We start from the raw sequence: 12965 nt of genomic DNA, 5'->3' as shown, positions 1-12965 counted from the left end.
ACAGAGCACCTACTTGTGTCGAGGCAACACAGGTTGAACTCTAGTGTTCTTAGATACGGTCTTCTGATCTAAAGTCAGAACTTTTAAAGTCATACACTGTAAAGTTTTAAAGCCCAAGGTTTTTTTTAGGATAAGATCATCCTAACCTACAACTGTTAGAACTTATAGCACTACTCTGTCAACCGCCTCTTCTGCAAGGTGCTATCAGTTTGGCTCCATCTCCTTTCATATGCAGGCATTGCAGAAAGAAGCACCACTGTTATAAAATTAAGAAATTCCGGATCCAAGGTCTCCTTTTATAGCAAGGATTTTACTTTTCGTATGTATTAAATTATTATTAAAATTATAACTTTCCAAGTTTGCGGTGTCTCTCGTGGCTTTGTGATAAATATTTTCTGTGTTATAAATATTTTCTTAAAGTAGTTTATCCACACAGCTTCTTAAATATTTACATTTGTTCACTTTTTCGAGGACCCTAACCATGTAGCAATACACTTTCTAAATCTCTGAATTATTTGAGGAGAAGAGACAGCATGGGCCTAAGCAGCAAGCTAAGGGTTTGTACAGCTTTGCTGCCCTCTATTGTGAAATACCGGTCTTCCAACAGAGGTCGATCTCTGACCAACATATGAGGGGTTATAAAAAAAAAAAAGATGAGTATAGCCTTAAATTTATTCTGTCAATACTCGTCGTGTGAGGTACAGGAATTGAACCTGACTTTAAAGGCAAGCGTGATGATACAGTATGTTTAGGTCTTTAAGAATGACCTTTGACTCTTGCGCTGTGTTAATTCTTTGAACACTCATGGTCATTTGCCAGACTGATGACCTTGCAGATGCCACACAAAAAGACTAATTACTGAGACCATTGGTTGAAGAACATCTGTGAGAGGCATTTCATTGAATAAGACGTGGTTAAGAGGCTAGGTTTGCTTAGTATCATTGGGTATTGATACTGGTTTCAGCTCTTAACATAGAAATTGTACGATTTATTTTTATTGGAGCTTAAACTACAACAAATATAACAAGCATGCAAGTTGCTAATGAAAAAAATACTTCAGAGGTGTAGTCTTTAACAGTATCCAAGATGTGTTGGTCACAGTATAGGAAATATAGAGGGTATGTGCAGTGTGCATTAATCTAGGTTTTAAAGTCACTGACAAGCACACAACTGTGGGAGTGTAGTGGGACAAACATTTTTGTATGCATTTGCTTCTTATTCTTATATGTTAATTGAATTTTGGAAACCTAGAGACACCAGTGCCTTTACATACCACTGAAAAACTGCAGGAAATACAAATTTCAGATGAAATCAAGCATACCTTGAAGGCCTGCTGCAGAATCTGGAGGTCATTGATGCCGGTGATCTCCCTCAACTGATTCAAAAAGGTCTGCTGATGCTGTAAGCAAAACGAACATGCAGTGAGCATCATCATGAAATAAAGGTCTTAAGCACAGTACAGCATAGAAAGGGTTCCTTTTTAAACAATGAAAGGAGAAAAGGAAACAAACTGTTGAAAAGTGTCCCTGCCTAAGCTTTTACCCACCGAGTGGGTGACCAACCAACCTTCTCAATTACAATGATACAGTCCATCCGAAGGTGCTTTTGACAGTGCTAGCAAAAAATCACTTACAACTCTTATTCTGCCTTGTTGATAATTCAGGGTGACACTTAAGAGGAGACGAACTAGTGACCAGAGTATTGGTCTTAAACGTATGAAGAAACCTCATGTACATATCATGGTGACTTGTTGATCTGATGCATCTCTATATTTTAACTTTTGTGTACTAACGTTGAAATGCGCAATCTATTCTTTGGAAGAGATTATACCATATGTAAAACAGATTAGTAATAAATGTTGTATCAAGAATGAGAGGTCAAATTCTCAATATTTCATATATAACAAATGATTGTTTTTTTAACACTTCTTTTTATTAAAAACTAGGTATCACAGGCAAAAACAATGTACAAGCATGTCTTTCCGCAGAACATCAATCAACACTGTTCCCACTAAGCACACAGTTCACCAATCAGTGTAAAACATTGCACCTTATGACCAACTGGGAGTATATTATATCATGCCTTTGTCTAACCAGCCGCGGTTCAGATATCCCTCCTGTAACTGTTCCATATTTGTGTCCACTTATTGGGGCAGCCTCTTGATACATATACTGTCTTTTCGGTAAACATACAGTGATCGATATCATTTTCCCAAAGTCTCAAGGACGGCGGTTCCTGTGCCCCCCATAACCTTGCAATATTTCGCTTAGCAATCATCATCCCAAGGACACCCATATTTTATCCTTGGCATTTAAGTCAGTGGGACCCCAAATTATTTAAGAGACACAACTTTATACTACAATCAGTTGTGATACCCCATTACTTATGTCATACAGAACTCGTCACCCCTGCCCAATATTCCTGAATTGCTTGACATTCTCAGAGCATGTGTATGAAGGCGACGTCTTGCCACATCTCTTTGGACAACATGCATCAGTCCTATAGCCCATCTTCACAAGTGTCTGCCCTGAAAGGTAAATTCTATGAAGTATTTTGAGCTGTACAAGCCTAAGCCTGGATAACAAATGATTATTGATAAGTATGATTTGGAAACTTAAAGTGTTGCCTTATGAATCATGGACATATCGAAGGCAATATTGCTTGTTCTAGAAATGTCTTATTGGTTAGTTATGCTTTGATGTTTGGATGTAATGATAATATCGTGAAAAATTTACATTTCCCTTACTGATATATATATATACACACACACTCCTTCACGGTGTTCTCCTCCCGAACTTCAAACACAGCAGCACAGAACAGATTTTTAAAAATCCAGGAGATATCGCGCAAAGGTCTATTTTATTTTGTGAACACCAAATATTTTCATGACACAAAACAATTAAAATGACATGACCCGCGCGTTTCGACCGACGCCTTCAACTGGGTGGGGGTATCAATCTTTGTATTTATAATTGTCTTTTGTACAACTGTTTTTACTTGTGTGCTTTTATGTCCTTTATTGGCAAAATAAAGAATCTGTCTGGTATTTTTCTGTTTTGTTGTCTTAGATGAAGAAACCTCACTAAAACAATGTATAACTGGCCTTATTGTATACACTTAAACAACAACAAAATGTTAAGTCCTGCAGCTAATTATCAAAATTCCTCTCTGAGGAAGCGGGCTGTTTACACCCTCAAAACACAGAGCATGTTTCTATAAAGAAATGATGGATGTAAAGCCAGAACATCAACACTTGTCATTCAATTTATTTATATTGTTAAAAGTTGATGTACATAGGGTTTTAGCTACTGTCAAGTTATCGATGTAAGTTTCTCTGTTCTAATAAAAGAGTCTAATATTAGCATAGATAATTATTTGCTTTATTGTGCTTTCTCGACTTGTGTAGAGTGGCAAGTGTGATTATATGACCCCACCATCGAACAAAGCAAACACAAGGAGATGATGGACGGAGAACTGAAGCTTTTCAGACACTCACCCCCAGTCACAGATCTGGGTTGAACCCATCATCGTTCTTTAGCTCATTCGCCACCCCAGTTCAGACACAGCTATAAGCAAATCAGTCTTGACTCTGTGCCCAGTCCAGCACAAACTGCCAAGCCATGTCTTTCCTGGACCAGAAACAAGCATCCTGCGACCGGTTTCGGGTTAACAGACTTCATCAACCAGGCTAGCTTGAATCCTGTGGCAAAGCGAGGAAGGGACCCACGTTTGGGCATACCCTGCCAACTTATGCCGAACAAAGCAAACACAAGGAGATGAAGGATGTAGCACTGACACTTTTCAGACACTCACCCCCAGTCACAGAACAGCTATATGCAAATCAGTCTTGACCCTGTGCCTCATGGGAACAGTCCAGCCCAAACTGCCAAGCCAGGTCTTCCCTGGACCGGAAACAAGCATCCTGGGACCGGTTTCGGGGTAACACCCCTCATCACTGGGGTGGCATGGTGAGCAAAAGAATGATGGATTTAACCCAGATCGCTTGACTGGGGTGAATGTTTTGATTTGCTCTGCATTCCGTCCATCAATTGAGTCTCTTTTGCTTCCTCACCCTAAGTGCGCCGGGTACGCTCAGACGTGGGTCATCCGGGCTCACTGTGCCCTTGGATTTAAGCTGTCCTGGCTGATAAGAGGTGAAACCCCGAAACCGGTCCTAGGAAGCTTGTTTCCGGTCCAGGGAGGACCTGGCTTGGCAGTTTGGGCTGGACTGTTCCCATGAGACACAGGGTCAAGACTGATTTGTATATGGCCAGGTCTAAACTAGGGTGGCATGGTGAGCAAAAGGATGATGGATTTAACCTAGATCTCTTGACTGGGGGTGATTGTTTTGATTTGTTCTGCATTCCGTCCATGAATTGTGTGTCTTTTGCTTCACCACTATCGAAAGCAAATTATGGAGGACAGTAAGTGAATATACAACAAAAGAAAATGAGCAAAGAAAAGTGCACTTTTAAACAACATAGGTGATTTAAGTAGCAGTTATTACACCCTGCATTGGCTTTACTGAACATCGTAGATTAGGCAAGTTGCAAAGATTTTTATTTTATTAATTCATTAAAGTTAGGGGAGCTTTGCAAAGTTGTCCCATTGTGACATCTGTTTGAAGAGAGTGACTTTTACAATTGCTTAGGTTGCAGAAGGCGTTTCTACATGAGATATAGTTTGAAGAGAACAGTTTTGATCTCAGAAGTACCATAGAAAATATCTGTAAACTATAAACATGCACAGAACGTTTCTGCAGAAAATTTCAGCACGGAATTATTATTCAAATAAGCAAGTAGAGTGAACCTCCCTCAGTGGGTCTGGTCAAGCCTCGCTATACAAAGAAAAATCTATGCAAAAGGCAATAATCCTAACTTTTTTTTTTAACAGACTGTATTGCGGTTTATTACGCCAACGAATTACAGACTACTCACATCATTAATGCCTTGCAATACATCAAAGCTATACAGTTGTCCTCAGTAAATCAGTATTCAAACGCCCCAAACAACCCTCCCTCCCCTCCAGAAGCTGAGTCCCGAAGCGACCCAAACAGCTGTTGAAAAAGTATAAGCAATGCCGTCCCATTATTCCAAGTGTTCCTGCGATAGAGGTTGTCAGTGAAATGTGTAATATCCTCAATGCAGTTAGTGCACACAGCTATTCAATCGGGAGCAGCAATCGGTGAGCCCCCTGGTGTCATCATTGGTAACGGACGTTCCGGGTCCTAAAGGCAGTCTACCAAAGATTCCCATGTCTGCGCCCTATCTATTGAATTTAGTCCTCCCCTAGCTTCTCGCAGCAGTACCTCCCTCTCATACCCAGCTCATCTTTCAAGCTCCCTGCGCCATGTTATGAGCAGGGGACCGCCGTGAACCTTCCAGTTTCTAGTGATTTCCCTTTTCACAAGTATGCAAGCCAAGTCTTGGAATCTTCTTGTGACCTTAGTCTTGGAAGTGTGTGGGAACCAGTGCAGGAGACAATGGCCTGGAGAGCAAGGGACCTCCCTCAATACGACAGTCACAGCCGCTAGTTATCTCCTCCCAGTCATTAGTCAGTGAGAAACAGGACCACATCATATGCATGAGATCAGCTTCCACCTCCCAATATCTTGGACAGGACGCCCTGGTCATATTAAAATAATTATTGAGGCACCCTGGAGTCAAATAAGCCTCCATCGGGCATGGGAATCCTCAAGTCCTCCTCCCAACGGATTCTCAAGGTCTAGGAGCTGAAGCATGGCTTCCCTTATTGCTCTATACAGGCACAGGACTCATGTAACAGTGGACGATGTTCAGGAAATATACTGATCGGCTTTATGAGAGCGTGGTTCTAACAGGCCCGATTTCCACTGTTTGCGGATTGCTGTTACCATGACCTGTGCAAGCTTTTGACAAGGGAGAGGAATCAACTGCACACTCCATGTATATACGGCCCTCCACTTTCTCCTCTTATTCCAAGCATTGAAGGAAGAATTCCAGAGATGAGGGGGAAGTTAAATGTTGACATAACCACACAGCAAAAGAATAAGTTTGTTTTATGCTGTCAAAAGCTGTTATTTCAGATAAATGGTGCTTACCAGTGCCAGCCAGGTTGCTAAGGAGGCAAGCAGAGTGTCAAGATTCCTGAATTCCTGCCCCCCCCCCCCACCTCCACACAACCCCTCCCAAAAAGACATTGTTGCTTATAACTCTGCAGCTTTCCCACAGGCCACATATGAACTAATGATAGAAATAGAATTATTTGCCACGTGTGGAAGCTTGCATTCAGATTAAAAGCGAGACATGGCCTCAATACATTTAGTATGCTGGTAAGAAGGCAAGAAAAATGTAAATTGGGAGAAGAGCATAAGGACACAGTATGATTCCATCTAAGCCTATTCGGAACACATCAATGTTGCGTAAGTCCTATTATCACTGGCTTTTAATGATACTCCGAGCTTGAGAAGTACAAGACGACATGAGTCCCAGTTGCTGGGGGATCAGAAGAACACAATTGATCTTTCTCCATCAGTCTCTCCCTCTTCTCCAAATACATCCTTGGCATCTAGCAAAATCAGTAGGCCATGCATCACCTAATGCCAAATGTTGAGAGGTAAGACTACAGAACAGTGAGCAACACAAAACCAATATTTTATAAAGCCTAAATTAATGGTGCTCTATTTACTACACTTAACCCTCAACCTGAACTCAAAGATCTAACCATCTCCAAGATGCCTTAGGAAAAACCTCTTAATAGCCACCCCAAACTCAATACATCTACAATAAAAAACGAAAAACAGGTAAACCCAATCTGTAATCTTGCCTGCTAACAAGGCTACTGGAATCATTTGATTCGGCAAAGTCTTGGTTTTTTTTTGCATAATCAATGATCTGCAGTATTTGCAACAGATTTTTCCATATGTTTCAAAGATATGCTTGTGCTTCACAATTTGCCACAGCAAATATAAACAAGCACTGGCAAAGCCAATAAGTTTGGTGTTGGCTGCCAGCCTTTTGGGTTTGCCAGTGCTTGTTTTGCAAAACCTTATTTGAGAAGATGCCAGGACATCAATTTAAAGAAAATAAAAATGCACACACAGTGGCTGAAAGAAAAGATGCTTGGTCTCAAAAAGCGCATATTGTTGTGGTTTTGTAATTGTTTTTTTGTAGTACTTACCATCTCCAACAAGGAAATGGAGCGCTTTATGAATGAATGAATAAATGCTATGGTATCAATTAATAAAAATTGTTACAAAAGAGATCAAGCAAAGTGTCTCCACCACTCACTTTCTTCAATCTAGATGATACATATTTAACAGATCTAATATTTATGACTAAAACAGAGATTAGATGGATTTAAAAGCGCAGCACTTAAGAGGTGCGAAACAGATAAAATTTGTGTAAAACATATGTTAAACCCGTAAACTGGTTCTAGTCCATGACTAAGGCTTTGCCTGAAAGTTCTTTCACCTTGTGTGCGAATTTCGCTAATCTGGCCAGTTCCATTGGGATCTCCAAGTTAAAAAGAAGTTTCATGGCCTGTACAAGTACGTGTTCCATATTTTAAAAACAGAGGTTTCAATAAAGCACGACGTGCGTGGTTCAAACAATGACATGTGCAGACCAAGTGAACCATAGATTCTTCATACTGATGACACAGTCTACAAGTAGTAACCGCCTCTAAAGTTTTCCAGCGCCGGTTGATAATGAAGCGCTTTATGCCAAGCAGCAGCTGTTCGGAACCCAAAGTTAGTAGTTAATCCAGTGGCTTTTGGTTGCATGGAGTAGTCCATGCCACTTCAGGAACTAATTTGTATGTGAAAGAATCTAATTGTATACTCTATCAAAGGCCCGACTTATATTGCATCCCCCATAACTTTGGGCTGGGAATGTTTTTTTTCCTAATTTTAATGGCACTGCACTCAATTTTTAATAATCTGTGAACTTTTAAGGAACAAACACATGCAAATGGAATTTCCTACTTACACTACAAGGGCACATCAACAAGCAACATTAGTACACATTAGTTTTTTAATTAGTCTTTGTCAGCTCTGTAAATCAGGTCTTTCTTGTTTATTGTGTCACTTATGGAGGTTGACGCCAGGCTGTTTGGACCGTATTGTCTACTGTCAAGTAAACTGTTGTCTCTTAAAACTGCACTGGGGATCTAAATAAAGATGGGTTGTTCTGATCTGTTGAAGTGGTATATCCCCAGTAGCTAGGTAGTATATGTGTAATAATTCCCATCGCTATTTTGCCCCCTCATGGCAAATGCTATTGCAGTTCACTTAACTTTACTTCTTTAACCAAGAAACTGCTGAATGTATCAAGCTTTAACTGAAGTGTTTCTTGTGTGAGACACAAAAATATCAATGATCCTGTTCCCATCAGATAAACAGTTTTTTTTTAGAAAGAAAGAACAAATTAGGATTTTAAATTAAATGTCTAGCAAAGGCCTAGAACATGGATTCTCGAAATCATGTGTGCATGACAGAGTCCATTTGTCCCACTACTCACCACAAAGAGAAGTTTCACCTTAGTTGTACACATTTCTACCTAACCCAAAAGGTATAATATTTTCACTACTTTTTGAAAAATAAGTGGTTAGTGTTTTGCCAAAGCAATGTTGTGATCAATGAGGGTTCTTATGATGTGGGCAATGAGGTCATTTGTGATGTTACATTTAAAGTTGTGTGGTTGTATTAAAATGCAATGGGTAAGGTGTGCTTTCTTCACCTCAGTAGCTGGTTAAGAATAGGCCTTGTAACCTTACGCAGGCATCAATTGGCTTCCTCTGTTGGGTTGCAGATATGCCTTAAAATAAATCTATCTTGTTTTTTCCACAGGCCAACCTCGCTCCCAACAAATAGATCATCCTGGACCTCTCCATCCACATAACCCCAAGAAGTCACTACAGAGGTAGAAGTCGGCAGAGTTGGGGGAAAGAGATGGGCAAAGTGGTAAAGGGCGATAGAAAAGTGGAACTTTAGGTCAAGAAAGCACTATTTGGCGGTGCAGTTCCATTGTAAAGTAGAATATACCAGAATTCCTGTCCTCCCACTGTAAGATGGTTGTGCGGGGAGACAACGCCAAGCCAATACTTTGATATTACAGAACACAATCCAGCTATTTAGGGATTAAGACGGCTCTGCAAACGATTAGGAATCATCCCATGCATTCGATACCTCTTTACTACTATATCAAAATGGAAAATAGGCGCACCTGAAACCAGTGGAGGCCACGAAGCGCGAATATCATAGGCATGTTCTATCTTACCCGCAGTGTTGTATCTTTTGAACATGAGTTTTTCCAACAAATCCTAGTCTAATCTCTGGGAGACTGTTCTGTAACCCATCTATTAAACATTTGGAGAAGGAATTCAGCAAGAGGCGAGAGGCAGTGCAATCCTGACAGCATCCCAAGTAAATAAAAGCTGGACTCTCTTGGAGCCAAAACCTGTACCTACTTGGTAAGTAAATAGTTAGACAAAAAAGTACATGCAGTAAAACTTGCAAAATGATGCGGTTTATAAATAGGAATGCGTGTTTTCCGGGCCCTGGGCAAAGTAATTCTTGATTTGGTACGCACTGCACCAACCTCGGAACAAATCAACCGCCAGGATGGCCTTCTAATGCATTAAATCAAATATTCACTTAACTTTAAAGAAACGCACAAATCACTTACTACAACAACATGAACCTTTCACGAGGAAAAAAAAAAAGTTGTTCAGAGAATGAAACATCTCTACCCTATCACCCAGGTGGTGCCCTGATCCTTTCTTGCAAAGAAGAGACTCCCAAATTATGGTGGCTTAATTATTTGGCTCTATTTAGAGACTTAAGGAAGTCTGTCTGACGAGCAAAACACAGGAAACGAGCAATCTTAAATGAATCCGCAAACATAAGGACAGAATCATAGACACAGTTTCCAAAACAGCAGAACTGGTCATTGAAAATACATTTACCTAATACAACACAATGCAATGTAAATCTAATTTAAGGCAAATGGACTTCCTTAGATACTGGTCAAGAAGTAGCAGTCCATAACCATCCAAAATCAATATCCCTGTTCCCACACTGCCTCAAGAACAAAACAAGCTTAGGTAAAACTATCATATGCATTCTTGAGTATTTGCATTACATTGCTACTGGCGGGTTACAGGTAATTCTGGGCACAATTGTAATTACGGTGTCGTCAGTCACGTCATTTTGGGTATTTCGCATTACACTTGTCGTTCTCATAATTATGTCTAACAGTCAAGGTAAAAATACTACACAACAATGCAAACAACCAGAACACGAGTGGCTATTTGTAGCAATCGCATTTTTTGCGATTTCTTTTCAGCACAACCTGAGTCCCTGCAACAAACAGACAGATTGCACGCTAAAATATAGCAATAAATGATGGATTTGAAATTTTGGAAATTATGTATAATTTTTCCAGAATTTCATGCAATTACGTGAAAGCAATTTACATTATTTGTCCACACCCCTAGTTAAGGGACCTTTGTGAAGGTCACAGAGGCTGGCAAGTCAGCGGTATTTTCCTCCTGAATCGGTCTACAAAATGGCCAGCCACCGCCAATTCCATCTAAACGTCAAGTCTGCCACATGCAATACTGCCTATATAGGTCTTGTACTAAAAACTTCACTGGACACTTCTTTGTACAAATACTTCTTTGAACACAACTGTGTTTCCCTCATGAAGCACACGGTCGCACACGTCAAGTTTCAAGAACACTATGTATTTCTAATTATACAGTTCACTTCTATATTTTTACATGATATGCTTTATTCGATACAAAAAATATATCATAAAAGCAGAGTCCATCCTTATACAATTCATAAAAACAACACGACACAAAACTAGCAATATAAGTTCATTACAAATTTGCTATTTACAGAAGTAAAATTTAATTTGTAAAAAGATAAAAGATAGGGAGAGACTCATAAAATTTGAATACCATAGAAAGCAGTACAGAACGATATAATACAGAGCAATTCATACAAGCCTAACCCATATTTTTTGTTGCCAAAAGCTTCGAGCGAATCACCCATGCACATCCCAGGTATTTAGCTACCCCACAGATCACAGTAAGGGAGGTAGTATCTGTTCTAAGGAGGCGTAAAATAATTTCTTGAGCCCAACAATATGCAAACAGGTTTTAGCCACTCACTTCTTATGTGTCTGCATACTGGGCAGGCAAACATAAAATGGGCAATGGACTCTGTGCGAGCTCCACATCCTGGACATGGAGCTGTTGCTACTGCAGTTCGGTCGCTCCCCCTCCAGCTCGCTATTAGATCATTAATGGGGAGAGTTCCAATTCTCAGTTTCATGTACAGAGACCTATCTCTTGGAATTTGGATAAAATCAAGCTATGCTTCCAATTTCCGAACAGGCTTGTGTTCCAGGAACCGCTCTGTGAGGGTTCCCCTGTCCGCACTGGTTGCTTGTACCACCTCCACCCAAGTCCAGTAAGCCTTCTTTATATCCTGTTTAGGAGGCGGGGTCTGGTTAACCCATGCCTCCCCCAGACCTATATCAAATAGGAGACGCCTAAGGTTTAAAATCCATTTGTCCCTCTGGCCTGTATCCGCTTTGATGACATCGCTAAAAGCTGCGGCATAGTTGGACAGTTCTGGGGTCGATCTAATACGGGCCCAAAAGAGTAAAGGGCGGAGGCGTACAATATCCTTGATGGAATGTCTGCCCAGATCTAAATACAGGGGCTTGAATGGAGTAGAGATTGGAAGGGAAACCAGACCTCTGAGAAATTTATTCTCGGATCTTACTAAGTCAGTGGTGTTCTCAAAGCCCCATAATTCAGCCCCGTACAGGGCTGAGGGGAGTGCTTTACCTTCATAAACCGCAAGGGCCGGGGATATTGGTTTGCTTACAGAGAGTTGCTGTTCTCTTAAGATCGCCCCGGATACCCGCTTGTGGTTTAAGAGCATTTTTGCCAAATGGGAACTCCACTTAATTTCACTGGTGACCCGGATGCCCAAATAATCAAAAGACTCAACTAAGTCTAGTGACATTCCATGGAGGGTGATGTTATTTCTAAACCGCTTCGAGGGGGATATAGTCATTAATTTTGTTTTTACGGTATTAATGACTAGTCCTCGAATGGAACAAAACAGGCTAAATCTATCCAACAGCTTTTGGAAACCACTTAGGCTTTTCGATAGCAAAAGTGTATCGTCGGCGTAAAGGAGGGTCGGAGTTTTTTCACCCACCAGGGTTGGTGCGTCGGCCGGAAACTCCCTCAGATGGTATACCACCCCATTCACAAAGAGGGAGAACAAGGTTGGCGCCCTGGCGTACCCCCCCATTCACCTCGATCCTCTCCGTTAGCTGTCCCCGAGTCCCCCACCTAATTCTGGCGTAGTTACCCTCATGGAGGCGTTTGATAAAATCCAGGACCATGGGGGGGGGGGGGGGGGGGGGGGGGGGGGGGGGAGGGGTACCCAACTCGCGCAACACCTGCAAGCCTGGGGCACAGGACCAGGTCTAAAGCGGTCTTCAGGTCAATGAAGGCCAAGTACAAACTGCCTTTCCCTATGACCACGGTTTTCCAATGGATCATAAAGAATCTAAAGACCTGATCCATCGTACCCACTCGCCCCCTAAAGCCTGCCTGGAAGTGCGACAGGATATCACCTTCCTCCATCCACATACTCCACCTCATAAGAAGCACCTTTTGTATCACATCGATTAAGCTAATCGGCCTGTAGTTGGCAGGGTCCTCCCTATCCCCCTTCTTGTAAATTACAACCACCTCCGCCCCCTTCCAAGATTCAGGGACTGCGTGGCCTCTAGCTATGAGATTCATCAGCCGTAAAATAAAATGCGACCAAGACTCTGGATCGTACAAAAGGAGATCACCAGGTATACCATCTTGACCCGCCGCTTTGCTGGGGGCTATGTTTCCTATTGCCCGGGCTACCTCCTGTAGGTTAAAAGGTTCTGCCGATAATGGAT

The 12965-nt window shown here is 41.3% G+C and overlaps 1 protein-coding gene across 3 annotated transcripts in view; it reads right to left on the bottom strand.

The window, feature by feature from the left end:
- USP25 (ubiquitin specific peptidase 25) overlaps positions 1 to 12965 on the bottom strand; it is a 439609-nt gene that overhangs the window by 379926 nt on the left and 46718 nt on the right. For all 3 annotated transcript variants that reach the window (XM_085623051.1, XM_085623052.1, XM_085623053.1), the window contains exon 2: positions 1322 to 1399. In XM_085623051.1, coding sequence (XP_085479177.1) covers positions 1322 to 1399 — 78 coding nt within the window. The remainder of the gene's footprint in view (positions 1 to 1321; positions 1400 to 12965) is intronic.

The sequence above is a fragment of the Triturus cristatus genome, chromosome 8, assembly GCF_964204655.1.
Source record: "Triturus cristatus chromosome 8, aTriCri1.1, whole genome shotgun sequence".
In the NCBI taxonomy this organism is placed as follows: Eukaryota; Metazoa; Chordata; class Amphibia; order Caudata; family Salamandridae; genus Triturus; species Triturus cristatus.
The sequence above is the reverse complement of the archived record's forward strand: the minus strand, read 5'-3'. Positions and strand labels throughout refer to the sequence as shown.